At 38.9% G+C, this 23,496-nt stretch overlaps 1 protein-coding gene and 3 non-coding genes across 7 annotated transcripts; all 4 read right to left on the reverse strand.

The window, feature by feature from the left end:
• Nucleotides 1-613: 613 nt before the first annotated feature.
• KANSL2 (KAT8 regulatory NSL complex subunit 2) lies at nucleotides 614-21,567 on the reverse strand. Of its 4 annotated transcripts, none has more exons than XM_047066049.1 (10): nucleotides 21,447-21,567; nucleotides 20,631-20,889; nucleotides 19,654-19,832; nucleotides 18,998-19,112; nucleotides 13,342-13,505; nucleotides 12,951-13,117; nucleotides 11,781-11,877; nucleotides 7,975-8,228; nucleotides 2,954-3,104; nucleotides 614-2,309 (listed from the first exon to the last, which is right to left on the reverse strand). In XM_047066049.1, the coding sequence occupies exons 2-10, from the start codon at nucleotides 20,879-20,881 to the stop codon at nucleotides 2,254-2,256; spliced, it is 1,434 nt and encodes a 477-aa protein (XP_046922005.1). In that variant the 5' UTR covers nucleotides 20,882-20,889; nucleotides 21,447-21,567; the 3' UTR covers nucleotides 614-2,253. The 4 variants fall into 4 exon arrangements, with proteins under 4 accessions (XP_046922005.1, XP_046922008.1, XP_046922004.1 ...); XM_047066052.1 differs by having other exon boundaries at nucleotides 2,985-3,104; nucleotides 8,077-8,228; nucleotides 21,447-21,562; XM_047066048.1 differs by having other exon boundaries at nucleotides 2,985-3,104; nucleotides 21,447-21,556.
• LOC124502804 (small nucleolar RNA SNORA2/SNORA34 family) lies at nucleotides 2,512-2,646 on the reverse strand. The gene has a single exon (XR_006960052.1). It is a non-coding gene; the product is annotated as a small nucleolar RNA SNORA2/SNORA34 family (small nucleolar RNA).
• LOC124502803 (small nucleolar RNA SNORA2/SNORA34 family) lies at nucleotides 4,058-4,190 on the reverse strand. The gene has a single exon (XR_006960051.1). It is a non-coding gene; the product is annotated as a small nucleolar RNA SNORA2/SNORA34 family (small nucleolar RNA).
• Nucleotides 11,553-11,689, reverse strand: LOC124502802 (small nucleolar RNA SNORA2/SNORA34 family). Its single transcript, XR_006960050.1, has one exon. It is a non-coding gene; the product is annotated as a small nucleolar RNA SNORA2/SNORA34 family (small nucleolar RNA).
• Nucleotides 21,568-23,496: the final 1,929 nt, after the last annotated feature.

Genomic DNA, 23,496 nt, shown 5'->3' on the forward strand with positions numbered 1-23,496 from the left:
CTCTTAAAGAAAGCCTTCCTCACACAAAGCTGCCTCAACCTCATCTCTCTTCTGCCAGGCCAGTAACCAGGGTTAAATCCCAGCATAATCCAGCTGGAAATGCAGTGGGTCAAATAAACTGTACCACAAACGAACTAAGAACTAGCTAGCATATACTGGTAGGAGGCAGGGGAATACCAAGGGTATGCCTAATCAAGGGCACCAGAACATAAAACTGGATAAGTCATGGACTTGGGAGCATGTCCTCAGTACTCAGGATTTAACATCTTGGCCAGGAGCCCAGGGAATGGGGGTAAACTAGCTTCCGGGGAGCCTTTCAGAAAACTGAGGAAAAAATGACGGCAAGCACTCAGCGAAATGAAAATGCCAGAATTGCCCTGGCAGAAGGCAAATCAAAAGGTGCAGGGAGGAGGATATGCCAAATTGGGTCCATTCTGTGAGGCCCAGAGGACATCCTCATTCACCAAAGCCATCAGGTAAGCAGGGCACCAATATTACTAAGTTCAGTGTGCCTTCTCTGGAGGCCAGGACCGAGCTTGGTAATACCCGTGAAGATCATGGGGCTACTAAATAAAGGTGGGCAGCACTTTCACTGACAAAAGTCAAGGGACAATTACAGGTATACCTCATTTTATTGTGCTTCACTTCATTGCACTTCGCAGATAATTGCGTTTCCTCACAAAATGAAAGTTTGTGGCAACCCTGCATTGAGCAAATGTATTGGCACGATTTTTCCAACACCATTTGCTCACTTTATGTCTCTAGATCACATGTTTAATTCTTGCAATATTTCAGATTTTCTCATTATTATATATGATCAGTGATTAGACTTGCTGAAAGCTCAGATGATGGTTAGCATTTTTTTAGCAATAAAGTATCTTTTAACTAGGTATGCTCTTTTTTTAGACATAATGCTACTGCAGACTTAATAGACTATAGTATAAACATAACCTTTATATGCATTGGGAAACCCGAAAATTCACCTGGCTCTTTATCTAGATATTTGTTTTACTACAGTGGTCTGGAACCTAACCCACAATACCTCTGAGTTAAGCCTATAAAAGATAACTTCTAGCATAGGTAACTCAAACCTAAATGAACTTCTATTTTAACCCTATCTTTAGATTCATCATCAAAATGATCTTGACAACTTATGTCTCTCTCAGTGATCTAGCATCAGGCCCGACTTCAATGGAAGTTTTACATATATATATATTCCAAGCTCTGGAGAATTCTATGATAACGAGACATTAACTGGGAGAAAGAAAGGCAAGTGGAAGTAGGGGACACAGAGAGCAGGATGAAAATAAGGAAGATACTTGGAACTAGTAGGCTTTAATAAGGAAGTTCCACCCCTTTCTACCTACTTCTTACAGGTTTTTATGTTATCCTCCAAACCAAACCAATTTACCAAAAATGTATCTACTTCTTGGAAAGGAAGTTTACCTGTCCTGTTTTCCCTTTCCCATCAGAGACAACTCCCTAAGGACTCCAAAATATATATATGTTCACAAATATAAACAAAACATGCATTCAAGTGATTGTTTTACATTTTCATAACATTTTAACATTTAATAGAAATTATATACAATAATTTTTTATTGTATCTTACATAAGATAGCCACTACAGAAATTTACATAGGTTAGAAGCAAGATGGATGGTTAAGGAGGGCCCAGTCCTGTGGGCTATTCTCAGAGGTTATAGGTCAGAGTTCACTGGAGGGTTGAGGGGGGGTTCAGATTATCCAACCAGGTGAGAGGTGAAGAAAGGCTAAAACACAAGCCATTAGATAGAGAAAATCAAACACTGGGTTTCATCAATATCCAAAGGGTACACATCTCCTGCCGAAACACCTATGTGGATTTATTCCAAGACTTGGGAATTCCCATTACAAAGATGTCTCTCCCCTCAGGCATGGTCCCAAATACTCTCTCAATCCCAGCAGCTCTGACATGAATCACCGATCTCTCTTCCTTGCACAGAGTGAGAAGCCATCCACAACCTGTAGACACTACTGGTCCCTTCCCCCCAAATTTGGTTTGACTACAGCACTCAATAACCCAGAGGAAAAACAACGTAATCGGAGTTGTCCTTCAGTGAGAGAGAGTCATAAATATTTGTTTAAAGAATGGAAAATTCAAATCCTCCAAAGTCAAATGGTTCCCAAAACAAACTATCAACTGATAGAAGAAGGTTCTGGCTTCCCATTTGCAGTAGCCACTCCACTTTGAGGCAGTGGTGCAGAGACTTTCTCAGAATTTCGAGACCCCTGTGATCTGCACCCATCTCCAGCCATCTGTATCTGGCCCTGTTAAAAGAAAATCACTTTGGTTACAAATCCATTCATTAGGGTCTGAAACATGAATCTGAATTATCAGGATCAAGACAGCAGAAATAAAACAACTCTGAGCAGATGCTCTTCCCCATACGTAACAATCTCTGACCCTTGGGAGTAAGCAGTCATTAGCTATAGCATTCCTGAGGCTCTCCCAATGGGAAGGAGAACTGTGGGTTGTTTCTTCCAATGAAACAGCCATTCTTTGCTGAGACTCCAGAACAGCCAGCAAATCACAGGAAGATAGTTCTTTGGGCCTCTGCTTGAAACCAACAGCATAGTACAACTGCTAGTCTTCAGTCAGGGCCACTGGTACCCCACCCAAGAATCAAAGAAAGAAGCCATATCACATTACTTGTCCATACTCTATGAGAAAAACAATTCCAGTGCTGAACCCTCCCTTTAAAAAGAACCATTTATGTAGACTCCTTGTCTTAACCTCTTCTAGTTAACTACATAAACAGTTTCCTGCTCTCTGAGATTCTGGGACTAGTGTCCATCAGGTGTTGTCTCTAAGGGCCCATCTGGAGAATTGCCATCTGGGGCACCTTACAGTCCTCTTGTGATAACAACCCCACTCACTGGGAGTACATGCTAGCCATAGCCAGCAGGGAGACCTGTGTCTGGATGGGATTGTTCTTCACTTGCCAGAATATCCACTGAGCCTTCAGCAATTTCTTTGACTGAATGATCTTCAAGGGTTAGTGAAGGATCAAAAAGCAAGGGTGAAGGAGGGCACTGCATACCATCACCCACAACATCCAAGTCCTAGGAAAAGAAAGAGAAAAGCCTATCAGGAACACCAAGGGAAAAAATAAGCTTAAGTTGGCATATTTTTCAACAAACCTCAAAGCAATTCTCCCATAGTTCCCTCACCTCCTTGCCTACTTTTAATCAAAAAAAGATTTTCCCCAAATGTCTAACAAATGGGGTAAGATCCAAAAGCACTAAAAACTTTTCCTTGCTGCTGAGTATAAAGCACAGACCACTACAGTAGCTTAAACCCATATTTTCAAATTGAAAAATTCAGAGACAGAAAGAATAGTGACTGGAGGAAGAGAGGAAGCAGGAGTTCTAGTTCAACGGGCACAGAGTCTCTGGGCTGATGGGAAAGTTCTGGAGATGGTGATGGTTGTGCAATACTGTGAACGTACTTAACACCACTGAATTATACACTTAAAAATGGTTGAAACAGTAAATTTCATGTTACAAATATTTTACAAAGAAACTCTATTAAAAAGAAAGCATATTCCCTCTAAGACTAACTGTAATCAAGATCTACATTCACCGATGTTGAATATAATATAGACAATCAGCATAATCACAAACTAAAATATTGCTTTAACAGATTGGACAATATGAGGGGTGCCTGGCTGGCACAGTCGATATAACATGCGACTCTTGATCTCAGTGTCATGAGTAGCCCATGCTGGACACAGAGCTTACTACAAAAAAAAAAAAAAAAAATTGGACAATAGAAGATTGCTTGATTAATGCCCTAACAGCCACAGTGAACTACAAAATTCTATTTTGATTAAGTCCCTATCCCCAAACAGCAAATCCCTGATTTTTACACATACTCCAGTTGCTAAGAGAGAGAAACAGGAAAAAAGCAAAAAAGGAAAAGGAAAAGGAAAAGGAAAAGGAAAAGGAAAAGGAAAAGGAAAAGGAAAAGGGGAAGGGGAAGGGGAAGGGAGAAAAAGTACGAACAATTCTATAAACTATGTTCTTCCAATTGAACTAGCCATTCCCATTGGGGTGCTGAATGGCTAACAGACCACAGAAACACATTACTCTTGGCTCCTGTTTGAAACCAACAGCTACAGCAAACCACTGGTCTTGATTCAGGGCCTAAGCATTGCAAAGCCATAGACAATGTGTCAAACTGACTTTCATGCCACCAAGAGTCTACTGCTAACCTCTCCTTCACAAGAGTGAATATTACCCAAGGGTTTCTACTCCCCTACACCCAATCCACTTAGCCCCACAAAGCCCCAATAGAGGCTCAAAGTTTCCAGTAATCTAGCTTCACAAGAGGCTTAGTTCTATGCTTTTAAATTAAGTCTAAGAATATGAAACCCTTTCCCTTTCTTTGGTGTGCTAATCACACTTCACAATAATTAAGGTAAAGAATATAATTAAAGAATGTACTAGACTTAAAGCTGATCAATTAAAGCAGAAATTTGGAAAAGGGTATGGCCGGCTAACATCTATTTCCGATGTGTAAGAAACTTCTGTACTATTCACAGAAACCAGTGTTTGCACGTGGTTAAGCCTGTGAACTATTTTCTCCAATTCTTTTAATATGCACATTATACAAATAATTAACATGGAATTTAAAAGAACCCGTTTAGGTGGCACACCACAAAGTTTCCAAATCTCAGGACGACAATGGTAAGGAAATGTCTTCAAAACAAAATAGATACTGAAAAGGCTTTTCTCACATAGTTATATTGTCTGTTACAAGAATTAAAATTGGGGGAAAGAACCTAAAACAAGAGAGGAAGAAGGGATCAGCAGAAATGCCTATCAGAACAGCAATATTCAGAGATATAAATCCATCAGGACACAAAGAATATATATTTTGTTCTGATCTCAAAAATCACACACAAAAAGAGAGGAACCTCAAAGTAATAGAATTAAGGTATTAGGTACTTGCCAAACATCCTTGGATCAAAGCACAGAAAACAGGCAAATATAACACCCAGATGAAAGACTGAATTTTAACCTAGATTAATACCTAATACCAGGTCTTCCCATAGGTAAAGTTACCAGAAATTATTAACAAGTTATAGAAATGGTATATAAGGCAGAATATAGGTTACAAGCTAAGAATGCTTGGTGAAATTCATACAGTTAAATCATTTTTTTCCCAGCAAATTTTTTATGCTAATAAATATATCCAGAATTATAGGACAAAATTTCTTTTCTAAAACTGGATTTTGTTTCAACATTTTCTGGAGAATTTTTACCTCCAAAGATTAAGAATAAAACTAACTTTTAATGACCAATATGGTTTATCAAAAGTACATTAATATGAACATAATAGATGTTCAAGTACAAAATGGAATGTTTATCATTTTTAAATCTCTAATGTCAAAGGTCCATCTTAAAAACTCACTGGATTCCCAAAAATAAGGGGTTACTTCTCATACATTCTTTTTAAGTTTATTTGAGAGCGAGCAAGCATGTGCATGAGCACACTCACAAGTCAGGGAGGGGCAGAGAGAAGGAGACAGAATCCCAAGCATGGTCTGCACCATCAGTGCAGAGCCCAGTGCTGGGCTTGAACTCTCAAACTCATGAGATCGTGACGTGAGCAGAGATCAAGAGTCAGACTTTTAACCAACTGCACCACCCAGGCGCCGCTCCCATACATTCTTTTTAAAAAATCCAAACAACAAATAAGAATTAACAGATTTGATAGTATATTTTAAAATATTTTTTAAGATTCCTTAAATGTCAAGCTTCACCTATGATCACATCTTATAATCTCTAATGTTTTGTGAAAAATTCTCCAAAAAGCAATACTGAGATGACAAAAACAGGTGAAAAGGGAAAAGCAAAAAGGTCAAACAGAAATGGTTGTAAGAAATTAAAATCAGATGATATAGAATTTACTAACCTAATACATCTATATAAAATACATTTGCTACTTTCTACATATGTACATTAGTACCTGAAAGGAATCTGGTGATGTGCTTATTAGGTTAATTTTTAGACCCTATAAAGCTGCTCATGTTACTAAAAGTTAGGAAGAAAAAGAAAAGAAAAGAGAAAAGAAAAGAAAAGAAAAGAAAAGAAAAGAAAAGAAAAGAAAAGAAAAGAAAAGAAAAGAAAAGAAAAGAAAAGAAAAAAGAAAAGGGCACCTCTCTGCATTTTCTTCACATTTAAAATGAAGGAAAGTGGACAAACTCTGTCCTTATCAATCTAGGACTATGTATTCATTTACCCTCTTCAACATAATCTCTTTGGAAAAATTTGGAAAGCACTTAAGTATATAATAAGGTCCCTTTCTAGTTTTCATATTCTATGAAATCTGTGTGAAAAATTTTTAGTAAGAATTAAGATTATAATAAAAATTGTAATTTTATTATAAATGAAGTAATGAAAATCAGTCTAATAAGCATGTAAACCATACATAATCAAAACAGGGGTGTTATGGAAAAAAATTAGAATCAGTTTATTCTTTTGTTTTTTAAGTTTTTATTTATTTTGAGAGAGAGAGAGAGAGAGAGAGAGATCTCGGGGTTGTGGGTTTGAGTCCCACATTTGGTGTAGAGATTACTTTAAAAAAATAAAATTTTAGGGGCGCCTGGGTGGCTCAGTCGGTTAAGCGGCTGACTTCGGCTCAGGACATGATCTCGTGGTCCGTGAGTCTGAGCCCCGCGTCGGGCTCTGTGCTGACAGCTCAGAGCCTGGAGCCTGTTTCAGATTCTGTGTCTCCCTCTCTCTGACCCTCCCCCATTCATGCTCTGTCTCTCTGTCTCAAAAATAAATAAACATTAAAAAAATAAAATAAAATTAATTAAAAAAATAAAATTTAAAAAAACGAGCACACCTGGCTGGCTTAGTTGGGAGAAGCACGCAACTTTTTTTAAGTTTTTTTATTTTGGGGAGGGGCAGAGAGGGAGACAGAGAATCCTGCCCAAGCAGTCTATGCACTGTCAGAGATCATGACCTAAGCCAAAGTCAGACGCTTAACTGACTCAGCCACCCAGGTGCCCCAGGATCTTTTTCAGGTATTACCCTGTCCTGGTATATCCCCTTTTTTAGCAAGCAATACCCTTGAGGCCACTCAAACTTTGCTTCTACCCTTTGCAAAAATCTTAAAACCTATATTCAATCTTCCATTTAGATTTGTCACATTAAACATGACGTGGTTATATATAATACACCTTTTATTATGAAATTCAGAAGAATTATCTTCAGAATAAATAATGAAGACCTTTATCCAAAGGGCTAAATATTAAGCAAGGTGCTAAGCTAGCGATGGTGTGTCAACTGATGCCTGAAGTCAGACAGTAGGGTAGTGCTAATTAGGGAAACGAAATCAGAGATGGGTTTATGGGCTGGGACCAATTGAGGAACAAGCTTCAAAAAGTACTGTACATACTTAGAAGGCTATAAAAATAAATAAAGAGATCACTGCTGTTCTAGTCCATTCACAATAGAATCTATGATAACACATCAAAAATAAAGCCAGTAGCCAGAGCTAAGTTTACAGTCATTTTCTGGGGGGCACATTAACCTGAAAATGAAACCTTTACTACGACAGAACGAAAACACAAGCTTACAACTGTCAAGAGTAGATCTCAGAATCCATTTGTATTACTAAGATTCTAGTGAATCACTCACCTTGTGGGTACCAAATTTCCTGGCTACACCAAATCCAACCATAATCTTAACTTTCCAATTTCCCATAGGTTACAGTTTATTTTCCTTATCATTCTTGCAGAAAAACTCTTGCCAATTTAACTGTCTCTAAATCAATATGCTAACATACAAATACAACCATACATATATCATTTCAAAAACTTTATCAACTCTCCTGGCCACAAAAGACTAACCTAGTCTCACCATTAATAAATAAGGCCTTGCCTCAAGGGCCAACCAGAGCAGAGCTTCTCTAACTTACATCACTGAACTCCAGAGGTAAACTCTCAGTGGGCTGAAGCTCGGCAGCACTCAAGTACAGATCCATGGGGCCGGCTTCCAGATCGTGTGGCACAGACAGTACCTGCTCGGGCTTATACATCTGAGGAGGCAACTGGAAATGCAGTGGGCAGCAGGGATCCTCAGAGAGGCTTACAGGAACTGGTTTGTTGCAGGGTACCTCTTCAGACCCCTGGCAGCATTTGAAGAGAACCTGATTCGTGTCCTGACAAATATCTGTAGAAAAACGGTCAAGGGAAATAAAATGGATCTATTGGAGGCACAAAATAGGAAAGAGTTGTCTGCCATGTAAAATTCAAGGTGTGGACTACGGAGACAACTGGTTACATTTGAAACAGAACCAAACCCAGTTAGCAATTTTTAAAGTTCTTCTCAAAATAAGTGTCATTCACTAGCATCTAATTCTAGCTCAAACAGTAATTTAAATCTAGTCCCCCCCACTTCAGGATCCCAGTCATTTAAACCAGAGACATTAATCTTGTTCTCACTGAGGAGAGTCAAACGCAAAACATTTGAAAACAGTGCTAAGCAAATAGCAATAACAATTCTAGGTCTCTACACCTATTCAGAAGAAACAGGTTATGGCAAAAGCAGGTGGATAGCTTGCAGAGGCGGTACCACCTCCTTCCAAGAATCAAGACACAAATGTTTCTGCTCTGTTAAGCAGACTGGCAAAAGATTACAAAAACTTTTTGAATTTTATTTCCAAACTGTTTACATGTTTTATACTTAAAGCAGCAGAGAACTGGGGAAAATAGAACCTCTAGTAACTAGGGATCTTATCTTGACAAAAAAATAAAAATAAACTTATTTTATTTCCATGCCCCCTTCCCTTTTGAGGGGGTGGGGGTACTAATGCAGAGGAGTTGTATGCTCCCCCAGAGAGAAAGGAAATAGAATTTCCCATGGAAAGGAACTACTCCAGGAACATTTCAGGAGTACTAACAATTACTTCTATTAAGAGTAAAACAGAAAAGGGCCAGTTTCCAAGTTGGCAAAGAAGCTCTGTAAAATGAATCAAAATTAAAATCATCTTAGGTAAAATAACAAAATTTAGTTCCAGTTACCCTATGAAATAGTTTTTTACTCAAATGATACCACTTCTTGAAATCTTAACTACATGTTTTTTCCCTAGATTAACAGACAACTGTTATTTCAAATGTGGGTTTATTTTTAAACCAGAAAGCTCCATTTCCTATAAACTACGTGTACCCAGGATTATAGAATTATGAGTAAACTTTTCTCCCACATTTTGTGATAATTCCTAAAAATTAAAAAAAATCTAACATACAATTTATTTTTAAACCAAGTAAAACTTCTTGAATAAGCCATTTCTCACAATCACTTCTTGGAAATCTAAGGCAGGGTTTCACACCCTGGCACTATTGACGTTACTGGCTGCCCAGTGCACTGCCAGGTGCTTAGCAACACTCTGGCCTCTACCCACTAGATGTCAGTAGCATCTCATTGTCACTCCTGAATTAGAACAAGCAAAATTGTCTCCACACATTGCCAAATGAGGATAAAATGGCACCGAGTTGAGAACCACTCCTCTAAAAGAACAGTAAATAGTACAAAGTAAACAGTATTTATTGAATGAAAACGAACAACCAAATGAACAAGCACATGAATCTAATAGGAACAATCAGATTTGCATTGCTTAAGAAAATCTAAACAGTCTCCAATGTGCTTAAAAAGCCCAATCTTATTAAATTATTAATACTTAAGATCAACCCATTAAATTAAATGTTTTAATCAGAACTGTTTTCATGGAATTCAAAGAACTTTCATAAGTCTTATTTAATACAATATATGTATCTTGGAAAAACCCTCCCCCCCATCCTCCTCCACCCCCTTTCCTTTCAGATGGGGACAAGAAAGACAAAGAGAAGGGAATGGTTGACCTACAACTAGAGTCTGGGTCCTTCACTTTCAGTCCAGTGCTGTCTCCATTAGACCAGAGTAAAGAGTTAACAGGTCACCAATAGCAGTCGCATCTTTCTCTGGGAGAAGGACTTAAGGAAGGGTAAGTGACTTAAGCAACTATGGAGCGGAAAGGAAAAAAGCATAAAACAAAAAAAATCATACTTCCCTTCTCTTTTCAAATACATTTCATTTTCAACTCTGCTTTTTAAAATATTAATATTCTAATAAGCTATTTGAGAATAATACTGTAAGTCTAAAATACTCCTTAATATCTGTAAATTGAGTTTTTTTGACTTATAAATTCAAGCTCACTGAAGAAAACCTGCAAGTACAAGGCAGAGGAATAAAGGGCATTCACAACCCCACCATCCAAAAATAGTCAATTTTTACTTCCCCTCCCAGGATTTGATTATATGGAATTCCATACCCTATTTTTGTCACTATCAAACATTTTCCTATGTCATTCATTAATTTTATTAAATAAAATGTTTAACCCCTGACCTATTCCATATTATATAATAATTTTCTTCTTTGTTCCCCATCTCTGAGAATTTCAAGGCTGTCTCTAGTTGAAAGAGTTTTATGTAAAAATATTAGTCTTTGCATTTGATTATCTCCTTAAAATAAATTCCCAGAGGTGACATTATCATTATCAAAGAATATGAATACTGTCAAGCTGCTTTCTAAAGTTTGTGCCACTTGATCTTCCCAATGACAATATTTAGAAGGATCCATTTCACCATAACCTCAACCTGAAATTCACTCAGTAAACATCATATATATACAAACATCAAATTCATAGATTAAAATTTTCATTTCCTATTTCATTTATGTACAGTGAAAACACTTTTCCACTATTAGCCATTTCTACTTTTACATCTGTCCACCTTTGTCCAATTATGTTTTGAGCATTTATTTATAGTTTTTAATTACCTTGCACAAGTATTTTGTGTATTAAGGACAGTAATCCTTCATCAGACATTTATTGCAATAATTAATAAACTAGTAAAACATTCAATAAATAGAATAGAAAAAAGTCTTCTTTTCAAAGACCAAGGTTCTCCTTTTTCTATTAAAAAGATATTTTATTTTCCATATACTTTATATCTCTTCCAGGCAAATGAAATCCATCAAGATTTATGCCTTTAGATAATAGTATTTAACAAGTACTTTACTGTGAAAGCAACTTACTCGATATCCATAATAAAGATGCACTTTCACAATCGAATAAACAAGTCAAAAAGTCTTATAACCTGATAGTAAATGTGACCTTGTAGCCGAATCAAGAGATGCTATGATGGTTCAAAGGCAAACTAATTGGGAGGGTAGGGGTGGGAGCATTCCATTTTTGGAAATAGATAAGCTTCTAATTTGAATAAAGTCTAAAATACACAAATTGGCCATACAAAAGATTAATTCTCAAAGGAAGGTCACAGTTCAGAACCTATTGTTTTTTTGGTGGAAAACCCACAGTAAATTTTTTTTTTTTTGATAACTGGACTTAACAGTATTATAATTCCAATGAACAAGTTCTATCAGGGATCTCTATAGTTTGGAATCCCAGTATTAATCAACAACAAATAAATATTAGCCCACACCTATCTCTAATGACTCAGATGTTTCTTTCTAATGAACTGACCATTACATTTCCAAAGTTCTGAAATGGCCAACAGACCATAGAAAGACATTTCTTTAGGCTCCTGCTTGAAACCAACAGCTTCGACAAACTGCTGGCCTTGATTCAGGGCCAAAGGAAAACAAAGACCTTCAATTAAGCAAACTATGAGATATTCCCACCAGCCTTTAGTCTAGCTAGCAAACTGAAAGGAATAAAAAAGATACGGGTAAGGCAGTGTCTGGTCATTGGAAGAGACTGATTAGAACATCGAACATCATCCACAAAGGCCAAGCACCTCTGACTGGAACGAGTCGTATGAGCCTAAAATGGAGAAAATAAATAAACATTCAAAAGAAAATACAACCAGTTATCTATGACAATACTAACTTATAACATATAAGGTACACCCTTAAAGGCTAAAGAAAAAAAAAAAACCCTCAATATTTGACAAATTTACTCACAAGACTATATGAAAGGGAAAAAAAAGTTAAAACTTCATGTTCAAATAATGAGTCAACCCTAATCCAAAATACTTCTCCAGATTATAAGAATGTGATCAGCCTAATGGTTTTCAAACTATTTTGTCTTTTAGAAACCCTTCCCCCTTTTTTACGGCTTGAACTCATAACCTCAAGATCAAGAGTGGCATGCTCCAAAGACTGAGCCAGCCAGGCACCCTAGCAAACCACTTTTTATTTATTTTTTTCAACGTTTTTTATTTATTTTTGGGACAGAGAGAGACAGAGCATGAACGGGGGAGGGGCAGAGAGAGAGGGAGACACAGAATCGGAAACAGGCTCCAGGCTCCGAGCCATCAGCCCAGAGCCTGACGCGGGGCTCGAACTCACGGACCGCAAGATCGTGACCTGGCTGAAGTCGGACGCTTAACCGACTGCGCCACCTAGGCGCCCCAGCAAACCACTTTTTAAAACTGTAATTTTATAGGTGCCTGGGTGGCTCAGTCAATTAAGTGTCTGATTTCGGCTCAGGTCATGCTCCTGCAGTCCATGAGTCTGAGCCCCACACTGAGCTGTGCTGACATCTCAGATCCTGGAGCCTGCTTCAGATTCTGTGTCTCCCTCTCTCTGCCCTTCCCCTGCATACTCTGTCTCTCTCTCTCTAATAAATAAATATTAAAAAAAAATTTTTTTAATTTTAGTTTTATGTGGAGCCTCAACAAATAAAACAGATAAAAATGGAATTATCATTGAGGCAGAGACCAAGGGCTTAAAAAACAAATTAAGAATGATCACTTAACTGTGCTCTTTTCAATTTACCCCACATCCAATTAAATTAAGTCAGATTTCAGAGCCAAGACTATACAATATTTTCACTATTTGTGACTTTGTAAACAAAGCAAATATATGCCCCTTAGAGGTATAAACACAAATTACCTGTTGGGCAGCACCATCTGTGGCCAGCATTCTGCGTTCCTTCAGCTGCCTATGTAATAAGGCTTCCACTCCATAGCGCTGACGATACCGCCGAAGACATTTTAGACGCTTTAAGTTCTCTCGTTCTTTGGCCAAAAGTCCCTCTGGGCCAGTCAGGAGACTACTACCTGGTGAGTCACAACAGTCAAGACGCTATGTGCCAAGTAACCAATGAAGGATGGCTTCCCCAAATTAAGAAGAAATAAACTGGGAAATCTTTAGCGGTAAGACAGCCATCTTCAAAAGCAAATTTTTCACTCCAGGTACCAAGACAGAAATACATCTAAGTACTACCAAATCACATGTTGAACCCACAATACAACAGCTTATTGGAACTTAGCATAAAACTTGCCTAGAGCTTCATGTTCCACTTTGCGATTATGTAAATAACGTCGCTTCTTCTCTTTGAGCAGATGCTGAAGTCGTTTAAACTGATCGATGTACAAAGACTGCAACCGAATTAGTTTCTCACGCATAATCAGGGCAACTTCTTCTGCTGTATAAACACCAGCATGTCTACAATGAAACAGAATTCAGCAAAGCATAAGAAAACACAATAAACCCCAAGCTTAAAAGGAGACAAGGGTAGAGGTGAGACTTAACCTTGTTACTTAACAAGAAGTCACCCAACTACCCATCAACAGATGAAGATAATGATGTGGCATATATATAAATGGAATATTTACTCAGCCATCAAAAAGAATGAAATCATGCCATTTGCAATGTGGATGGAGCTAGAGTGTATTATGATGCTACACAAGTCAGTCAAAGAAAGACAAATACCATATGATTTCACTTATGTGGGATTTAAGAAACAAAACAGATGAACATATGGGAAGGGGGGATGGCGGGATGGCTGGACGGCTAGATAGATAGAGATAGATAGCTGGCTGGATAGATAGACAGACAGAGAGACAGACAAAAAAAGAGGGAAAGAAACCATAAAAGACTCTTTAACTACAGAGAACTGAGGTTGCTGGAGGGGAGGTGGGTGAGGGATGGGCTGGAAGGGTGATATGTATTAAGGCGTGCACTTGTGATAAGCACTGGGTGTTATGGAGTCTTTTTTTTAAGTTTACTTATTTATTTTTGAGAGAGAAAAAGAAAGAGAAAGCACATGCACACAGAAGGGGGAGAGCCAGAGAGAAAAAAAATCCCAAGCAGGCTCCACACCATCAGCACAGAGCCCAATGCAGGGACTGAACTCACAAACTGTAAAATCATGACCTGAGCAGAAGTTAGTCATTTAACCAACTGAGCCATCTAGGCGCCCCAAGCATTGGGTGTTGTATGTAAATGATGAATCACTGAATTCTATTCCTGAAGCCAATATTACACTGTTTGTTAACTAACTAGAATTTAAATAAAAATTAAAAAATAAAAAAGAACTCACCACTGAGACAATCACCTTATTAAATATGAACACTGTCATGCAACATGCAAGTTGTTATTAAAAAACAAAACAACAGGGGCGCCTGGGTGGCTCAGTTGGTTAGGCGTCCGACTTCAGCTCAGGTCACGATCTCGCGGTCCGTGAGTTCGAGCCCCGCGTCGGTCTCTGGGCTGATGGCTCAGAGCCTGGAGCCTGCTTCCGATTCTGTGTCTCCCTCCTTCTCTGCCCCTCCCCCGTTCATGCTCTGTCTCTCTCTGTCCCAAAAATAAATAAACGTTAAAAAAAAATTTAAAAAACAAAAACAAAAACAAAAACAAAACAACAAAGAAAATCTCCAAGTATGGATGCTAATGTATAATCTCACAATATGAGGAAGGGGAGATGTTTCATTATTTTCCCCAGTAATGTTACATTATGTTTAAGAAAAAGTGAAGACATGGAACACTCAAAAATTTTTATTAATCTACATTCTTACCCCATAATTTAGTCACTTACCAGTCAGGACAGCTTAAAAGTATTCAATTTAGTAGCATTTATATCTTAATATATTTTAAATGAAGTACAAAAGGTAACAAATAATTTCAATTTCTAATTTAAAATACATTCTTTTTTTTTTTTTTTAATTTTAAGTAGGCTCCACACCCAGCCCAGAGCCCAACTTGAGGCCCAAACTCATGACCTGAGATCAAGACCTAAGCTGAGATCAAGAGTTGTGCATTCAACCGACTGAGCCATACGGATGCCCCGTAATTTAAAACACATTCCTATATTGGGGTTTACGTGGGCCCTTAAAACACTGGTCCACAAAGGCTATTCACTGTCCTCCAGCTCATTTCCTTGACAAATTTCTCAAAATACAGTACCCTAAGTTAACCTTTAATTGCCAAAGATCTAGATCCACACCAATTTTACTAAGCTTTGCCACCAATTATAAACAGAACTTTTTAAAGTTATTGTGCTGATTATGAGGTCACAAAGCCAATAAGTTAAACGGCGGTTTAAATGGAGACTTTCCAGACTCTGATTTAAGTAACTCAAAATGAAAAGACTAGTTGCAAATTTGAAAGACTTTTGGTTCCATTTGCCTTGTGTGATCATTAAACAGGAAGAGCAAACTAGGTATGTACCTTGACTTGCTATTTTCATTCTGAGTAAAAAATTATTTCCTTCACTTAAAACACAATGCATGCAAATTACATACTCTAATTTTAGGGGCACCTGTGTGGCTCAGTCAGTTAAGTGCCCTACTCTTGATTTTGGCTCTGGTCACATGCTCACCGTTGAGCCCCATGTCAGGCTCTATGCTGACAGAGCAGAGCCTGTTGGAGATTCTCTCTCTCTCTCTCTCAGCCCCTCCCCTGCTCACAATCTCTCAAAATAAACAAACAAACAAATCAATATGGCTGTTCCAGACATTCATGGCTAGTTATTAAAATCATGTTATTAAAACCAGGACACACGGGTGGCTCAGTCAGCTAAGCATCTGACTCTTGATTTTGGCTCAGGTCATGATCTCACAGCTGTTGAGATCAAGCCCTACATCAGAATCTATGCCAACAGGGGGGCCTGGGCGGCTCAGTCAGTTCAGCGTCTGACTTCGGCTCAGGTCATGATCTCACCATTCATGAGTTTGAGCCCCATATCAGGCTCTCTGCTGACAGCTCAAAGCCTGGAGCCTGCTGCGGATGCTGTGTCTCCCTCTCTCTTTGCCCCTCCCCCACTCGTACTCTGTGTCTGTCTCAAAAATAAATAAAACATTTAAAAAAGTTAAAAAAAAAAAAAAAAAAAACAAAAAAACTATGCTGACAGCCAGAGCCTGCTTGGAATATTCTCTCTCAAAATAAACAAACATTAAAAAAAAATTTTTTTTAATAAAAGCATGCACCAACTTCCCTTACTCTGATACTCATAAATTTAAGTCAGAGATTTATTATCTGAATGCATCTTCAACAAAGAGGGAATCATCTTACATTCCTTGTATATTAGTGTCTCTTATCTAAGGGCATTCCTCCAAATTTATTTTAATAACAATGAAGACTCAATAACTTGAAATGACCTTTACCGAAACTAACTCTGAATGCCTGTAGAAGTCATATGATAAAAATTACTTTCTGGGGCGCCTGGGTGGCGCAGTCGGTTAAGCGTCCGACTTCAGCCAGGTCACGATCTCGCGGTCCGTGAGTTCGAGCCCCGCGTCGGGCTCTGGGCTGATGGCTCAGAGCCTGGAGCCTGTTTCCGATTCTGTGTCTCCCTCTCTCTCTGCCCCTCCCCCGTTCATGCTCTGTCTCTCTCTGTCGCAAAAATAAATAAACGGTGAAAAAAAAAATTAAAAAAAAAAAAATTACTTTCTAAAAAGCGAACGATTAAACAATTACTCTTTTTTTTTTTTTTTTTAAACTTTTCTTGGCTGGCTGTTTCTGTTGTTGTTGTTTATTTTATTTTAGAGACAGAGAGGGGGAGAGGGGCAGAGAGAATCTTATGCAGGCTCCACACCCAATCTTACCATTGTGAGATCAGGACCTCAGCTGAAATCAAGAATCAGATGTTTAACCGACTGAGCCACCCCGGCGCCCCTAACAGTTACTCATAGGCTAAAATTTCACCAGTGCTGGATGTTGTTATAAATGGACTTTTCAGATTCCTTTTTATTTTTATTTTTATTTTTATTTTTTTAGCATTTATTTATTTTTTGAGAGGCAGAGAGAGACAGTACGAGCAGGGAAAGGACAGAAAGAGGGAGACACAGAATCCAAAGTAGGTTCCAGGCTCTGAGCTGTCAGCACAGGGCCTGATGCAGGACTCGAACTCACCAACAGTGAGATCATGACCTGAGCCACCCAGGTGCCCCTCAGATTACTTTTTACAAAGCAATTAAGTAAATGGTTACTTTGAGGGAAATCACATACACATACCTATAAGGGGGAAAAGAAACTATGCCAATATTAATCCTAGTTAGGATAAAATCTCTAATGACATCATCATAAACAATACAAAAAGCACCCTCCTGGAACAAGCAAATGAAGACGATATAATGCTGTAAATTGCTAACGATTCAAAAAGTGGTCCTAGTGACAATAAAACACTGGCACCAGAGATGAGATGAAAAGAATTTCATTCAATACTCTTTTATTAAATTTAACAAGACAGTAATATGCAACCACATTAACAAATTTAATACTCTAAGACATTTCACAACTGTATTTACATCCCTAAAAATGCAAATATTTTAGGAGGTCAAAATTTTTTGGATAATCTCATGGGGGAATTAAGGAAAGCCTTATATTTAGTTGCCTAATAGGTGATCATACTTGGGGCTTTACTTTCCCCCTTGGAATGTTCCTTTTAGGAGAAATTGACACCAAATACCTAGTCCTTTTAACATTTATTACTTCTCATTAAATTAACTGGTATTTTTAAGCTACACTAGCATAAATGTGTCCCCAAGAGACTGATCCACTCTAGATTACTACTGACAAAATCAAGTTTCTGGACCTTCAAACCTATTTACCATACCAAAGGACAGTCACTTTGTGACCCTACAGAGCATATACCTCTTCAAAGCAGCAAGTCTGGCATTTCCAGAAGCACAATGGGGGGGAAAGAATGTTTGATATTAAGTTACCAAGTAAATAAACCAAATAAACCGAAGTTACTATGAGAGAATTCTGCTAGATAATGACTAGATAACGAACATTCCTTTGCAAACTACTTAGATAGAACTTTCCAATAAGTACTTCCTGAAGAGCTGACTACACTGACATTACTCAAGAAAAACAGACACAATTATTATACTCAGAAAATGTAAACCTAAATGACTTTTTATGAACAGTCTAGAAACTCATTACCCCTCCCACTATTTATAATACTTCTATGCAAACTGTCAGTGGGAAGTATTAGACAGTAATAAAAAAGAATGAAGAAAACAAAAAAAGAAAAAACTCAAGTAAACACAAACCATGAGACTTTTGAGTGGCAATGTTTTTGTTCCTGTAACTCCAAGGTGACCCATGGGTTAAATGAAGAGTAGAACCTTAGTTAAGATATAATTACATACACATATTACTCACTTCTGGTTTCTACCTCAGTTTCTCTTAGCCATGAAACCAAAGGGCACTCTTGAACATCTTTTTATTTTTCCACCAGGGGGAAAAAAAAAAAAACCACTCATAAAATGTAACTCTGAAAAAAATGTATTCAAATACAATCACATTATTGTTCCTGAGATTTAAGCCAGGAATCCACTTACATCAGTTTCCTCTTCTCTAACTGATCTAAGCCATTTCTCAACCAACCTCCCACTCCTATGTCCAAGAAATTTCCTATTTTCTCCCCTATACTTTCTCATGTGTAGAATTTGATACCTAAAAACTTCCCCAAATTCCAAGACTTCCAAACAAGAATCAAATTTTGCCTTGCAGCAAGATGGTGATGAACCAGGACACTTTAACATACGGAAGCTATTAAGCTATTACTGCTCACAAATAACTAAGTTATCTTCAACACTGCTAGGTTATTAACCTATTAATAGTTTACTATAGTTAATTAACAGCATTACTGTAGTCCACACACTGACTGCAAAAAATATTTAAAAGCCTTATGTGGAGTTACAACTTACTTTAGGGGATCTTCTTGATCACTGTCTATGCTATCAGCTTCACTGTCAGGGTCACCTCTCCATGTCTGATCCACAGTAATGGGTTCCTGCTCCCCATCACTCCAGCTGTCTTCATCTGAGGCAAGGAAGGGAGAGCAGCCATTAAGACTTCCCACCTCTGTAACTCCACCACACAAAACTAGATTACTTAACACATCAACCCAAACCTTAAAATTTAAAACAAAACAAACAACTCCCCCCCACCTCCCCAAAAAAAAATTTTTAGCAGAAAGGCACTGGCAAATAAAGTCAGCTTAAAAAATACAACCCAGGTGAGAGTACTTATAACATAAGGAGGTAACCATGCCCTCAAAAGGACAGAAAGGTCAACTCAAAATTACTCTTGCTTCCTGAAATTACCTTGCCTAACAAAGACAAGCATAAAAACAGCTATGAAGGAAACAGTCATAAAGTCAAGAAAGTAAACCCAAGCACAGGCTACTTCAAACTGAAAAGACTGGTGAACATAGCAATGCTGGAATTCTCATCAAATTGTCAATGAATTAATTACCGTATTATCACATGTCATATATGTTCAAGATACTGTGCTAAATAAACCAAAATAAGTTCTTTAACTTACTTTTTCCTTTTTCATTCTAAGGAGAGAAGATCCTTACCCAGAATTCGGCTGGCTTCGCTGCGGCTACTTTCTGGAGTCTGAGACCCCAGCTCTGTCTTAGCATAGGAGCTCAGCTGGCACAAGAGTGTTTCACCCATAGGCCCTGGATTAGTCTTCTTCATTTGAGCATGAAGTGCCAGGGCATTCCTACGGGCATGTTCAGCACAGAAAGACACCCTAAGAAGACAAAATATTAACATTTTATACTCAGGTCCCTTCTTGAAAGAGTTCTACCATTTTCACTGTCACTAATCTTTAGATCATTTTTAGGAAATTAAAATTACTATTACCTTCATTTATAAATTAAAAAGGCCAGTGAAGCAGAGTAATTTAACTAGCCCAAGGTCAACTCATTTGGTATTACTAAGGGGAAATGCAGGTATCATAATCTGGTGCTTCATTCATCAAACAAAACATTCCAACTAAAAAACGCTGACATCATCTTAGAACAAATCAAAGAGATCCTCTTTCATCTTTCAAAATTGGTTCTGGAAGGCAACTCTACACTTTAATTCAGTATCAATCCACTGAAGGTAAGAAGATGTGGGACACAATTTTAAAACCAAAATATACATGCAGAATTAACTAGCCAAGTTATGTGACTACTTTTGCTTCTATGATGAAAGCTATAAAGCTTTTCTGGGGAACCAGAATACACATACACGCAGTTTTGCATATTACTTAACAAGGATCAGGGATGACCCACAGGGCCATGGACTCCAGAGTTAAGAATAATCTACAATATCCCTTTATTTTATAGACAAGAGAAAAGGTCTAAACAGATTAATTGAGTGGACCAAACGGAAGTGGTCTCTCCAGTTTTCAACGTTTTTATTTTTTCTCCCCAAGGATATATCCATAACCCCAATTTTACAAAAATCCCAGATATTCCCAAGCCCACAATATACCACATCTCCCCTCTCACTTTAAAACTAAAAGTACAAACGACATAGATTATTATCTACACATATATACCCATCTTTCTTCTCAGGCTTTGGAGCAGCACTGGGACATCTTTTTCCATTCTTCGTCGATATATAACTACACTGCTTGAAGGGTGCATTCTTGTCTTCAAGGATATGCTTAATACAAAACTCCTGCCCCTCCAGACGAGGTTGCGAGCATGGGCGATGAGTGAATGAACAAGACAGAGGCTCCTGAGACCTGGGCACTGGGGTTATCCTCCCCCGATTGGTCGGCAAGACGTGGATCCGAATCCTGTTCATACCAAAACCTGCAGGGTCACACACACAAAAAGCCCTTACCCTTCCCGAAAATTCCTGCTCTACGACATCCGGGCAGACTGCAGATAGCTTCCAAATGACAAGCAGAAGTCACGCTCTGTAACTCCCCTCCGCACAGGTCTCCCCAGGCCATTAGACAATTTGTCTCACTTCAACCTCTGCGCCATGCCCGCCCCCACCCTGAACACAAGCACGTCGTATCTCAGACTAGCATGGCCGGCGCACGAGGAAGGAGCGCCCGCCCCACGCGGTGGCGGCAATGCCGCAGCGCCGCGCCCGGCCTCCGCCTCCGCCTCCGCCTCCTTGCACGCCGCCTTTGTCCCAGCCCGCCTCAGAGCTCACGGCTGGGCCCTGCCCGTCCTCGGCCGCCTGTGCAAGCGCCATTTTGTCCTCCGGCTCTGGGCACCGGAGAATCTGGCTTCTGGGAGCCCAGAGCAGGAGAGCGACCTCCAGGCTGTTTGAGACAAAGTAACAACTCGGAGAGGGCAGGAGGAGCTAAGCAGCAGCCTAACTGCAGAAGAGAGATCAAGCACCGCGGCCATGTTACCTGTGCCGCCGCGCCGCGCCGCGCCGCTAGGCCTCTGCCCGCGCCAGCCGCTTCTAACTCGGCCCCCGCTCCTTTCCAGGGTCCCAATTCCTGATTGGCTACTGTGCCCACGGCGGTGTGTCACCATTGGCCGAGGCCAGCTACCTATCATGTCTGGGGGGGCGGGGCGCTGAGAAAAAGCGCGGCTGGGGTGGCTAAGAAGACCTGTCCGTCAGTCAACAGCTCCGCCCCGGGGAGGGTGAGGTTGAGGGTGAGCTAGCTGCCGGAGTCTTTGGCGCGGTGGTGGTGTTTTTTTCTACGTCACAGCGTGGCTTCCTTTCGGTATACTTGTGGGACTACTTTTGGCCGCTGTGTGGTTCTAGGGTGCTGTTACCTCACCGTCCCTACACAGCGGGTAAAAAAAATCAGTCATATAGAGGCCAAAGGATCACGGTACAGTTGACTCTTTATACAGGAAAAAGCTGTAGTTTTCTTTTGTGAGCAGTTGGTTTGAGTACGGAGTCTGGGAAATTAAACACTTGATTTTTCAGAGCAACCCTAAGAGGCAGAGGCTATTATTTCCATTTTACAGATAAGATAACCAAGGAATAGAATGGGCCTAAGTCTAGTAAATGGCAGAAGGAGAATTTGAATCCAACCTTCATTCTTTATCCCTTTATAGTACAGAGCATTGGACTGAGAATAAGGAAATATGAGTTCTGGTTTAGGCCTTGGTTATTGAAAATTCTCTACAATTTCATGCTAAATAATGGAGGTATATAGAAATGGTAGACACAATCCCAATTTTATCATACGTCAGCCATTTTTAGTTAAAAACATCTTTTTTCATCACCACACCTCTTGTAGAAATGAACCAACAATCTTTCCCTCTAACCCTTTTGGATCTTTTTTGCATCCCAACATTCCCAAGCTTCTTTATCTAGTGTCAGTTTCATTTAATGTTTCTCCAGTACCAATGAGCAGGTATGATTCACAGTGCAGGTGAGTATAGAGAACCTACAATGCTCAAACAACAGCAGTCAGCTTAGTCACAAGAGATTAAAACAAAAATGGGAGGTGGAGTAGGTAGAGGAGATGCCAATTCCAGATTAGGGCATCCCTAGAAGGCCCATTACTGAAATTCATTCAACAAATATTTACTGAATGCCTAAGTGCCATGCACTAGACATACAGAGAGAACAAGAAAGATAACCATGCTCTTTTGAAGTAAACATGCTTGAGCAGTTTGGGATTGTGGATGCAATACAAACATAATATTAATAGCAACTGTGATTTGTACACATAAGCAAACACTCCAACCTTCAAAAGGGGTACAAAGAAGATATTTGTTATAAACACTCTATAACTCCAAACTAACTGGAGGAAACCACATTACAGAAAATATGGGAATCAGAATCTGCAACCAAGGACACCTGACTGGCTTAGTCAGTAGAGCATGCAACTCTTGAACTTGGCATTGTAAATTCAAGTCCCACTTGGGTAGAGAGATTACTTAAAAATAAAACCTAAAAAAAAAAAAAAAAAAGAATCTGTAACCAAATGTGGTAATATCATAAAGGGATATTAAAACTCTACTATACTGAACAATGAAAAGAGGCTTTAGGAACTAGATAAGGATACAGCAGACTTTAATTAGGTCTACCATAGGTCTTAGTTGAAATAAAACCCTCCTGCTAAATCCAAGAAAGGCAAAAAAGTTGCTATGTAGAGCCACTTCCTTCTAAGTGAGTAAGAGGGCAGATATTATTGAAGGGTCAAGATGTTAGCAAACTTTTTGTGCTGTTTAACAAAGTAGATGGCTGTTTGTAATCCACTGAACACTCTGCTAGGTATTAAATAGGTTAAAGTGGACCTGAGGATCTTTGTAAAGAAAAATTGGCAAAGATGAATTTTTTAAATTTTGTTTATTTAAGTAACCTCATTTGGGGCTCAAACTCATGAACCCAAGGTCAAGAGTCGCATGCTTTCCTGACTGAACCAGGAGGCCCCACAAAATCAGGTGCCCCACAAAAATGAATTCTTGAGAGTTTTTCAGAATTTGGAGTTTTGG

Source organism: Lynx rufus, unplaced genomic scaffold (genome assembly GCF_022079265.1).
Source record: "Lynx rufus isolate CCGP_SWC_20201006 ecotype Redwood Valley unplaced genomic scaffold, mLynRuf1.p SCAF_7, whole genome shotgun sequence".
Lineage (NCBI taxonomy): Eukaryota > Metazoa > Chordata > Mammalia > Carnivora > Felidae > Lynx > Lynx rufus.

What these genes read in the sequence shown, in the direction of transcription:
- KANSL2 (XM_047066048.1), bottom strand. Translation starts at nt 20,881, where the DNA reads ATGAACAGGATTCGGATCCACGTCTTGCCGACCAATCGGGGGAGGATA. An exon ending in CGAAGCCAGCCGAATTCTGG is followed by an intron (nt 19,113 to 19,653) that starts GTAAGGATCTTC and finishes TCCTTGCCTCAG; the next exon opens with ATGAAGACAGCTGGAGTGAT. An exon ending in AGTGGAACATGAAGCTCTAG is followed by an intron (nt 13,118 to 13,341) that starts GCAAGTTTTATG and finishes GTGACTCACCAG; the next exon opens with GTAGTAGTCTCCTGACTGGC.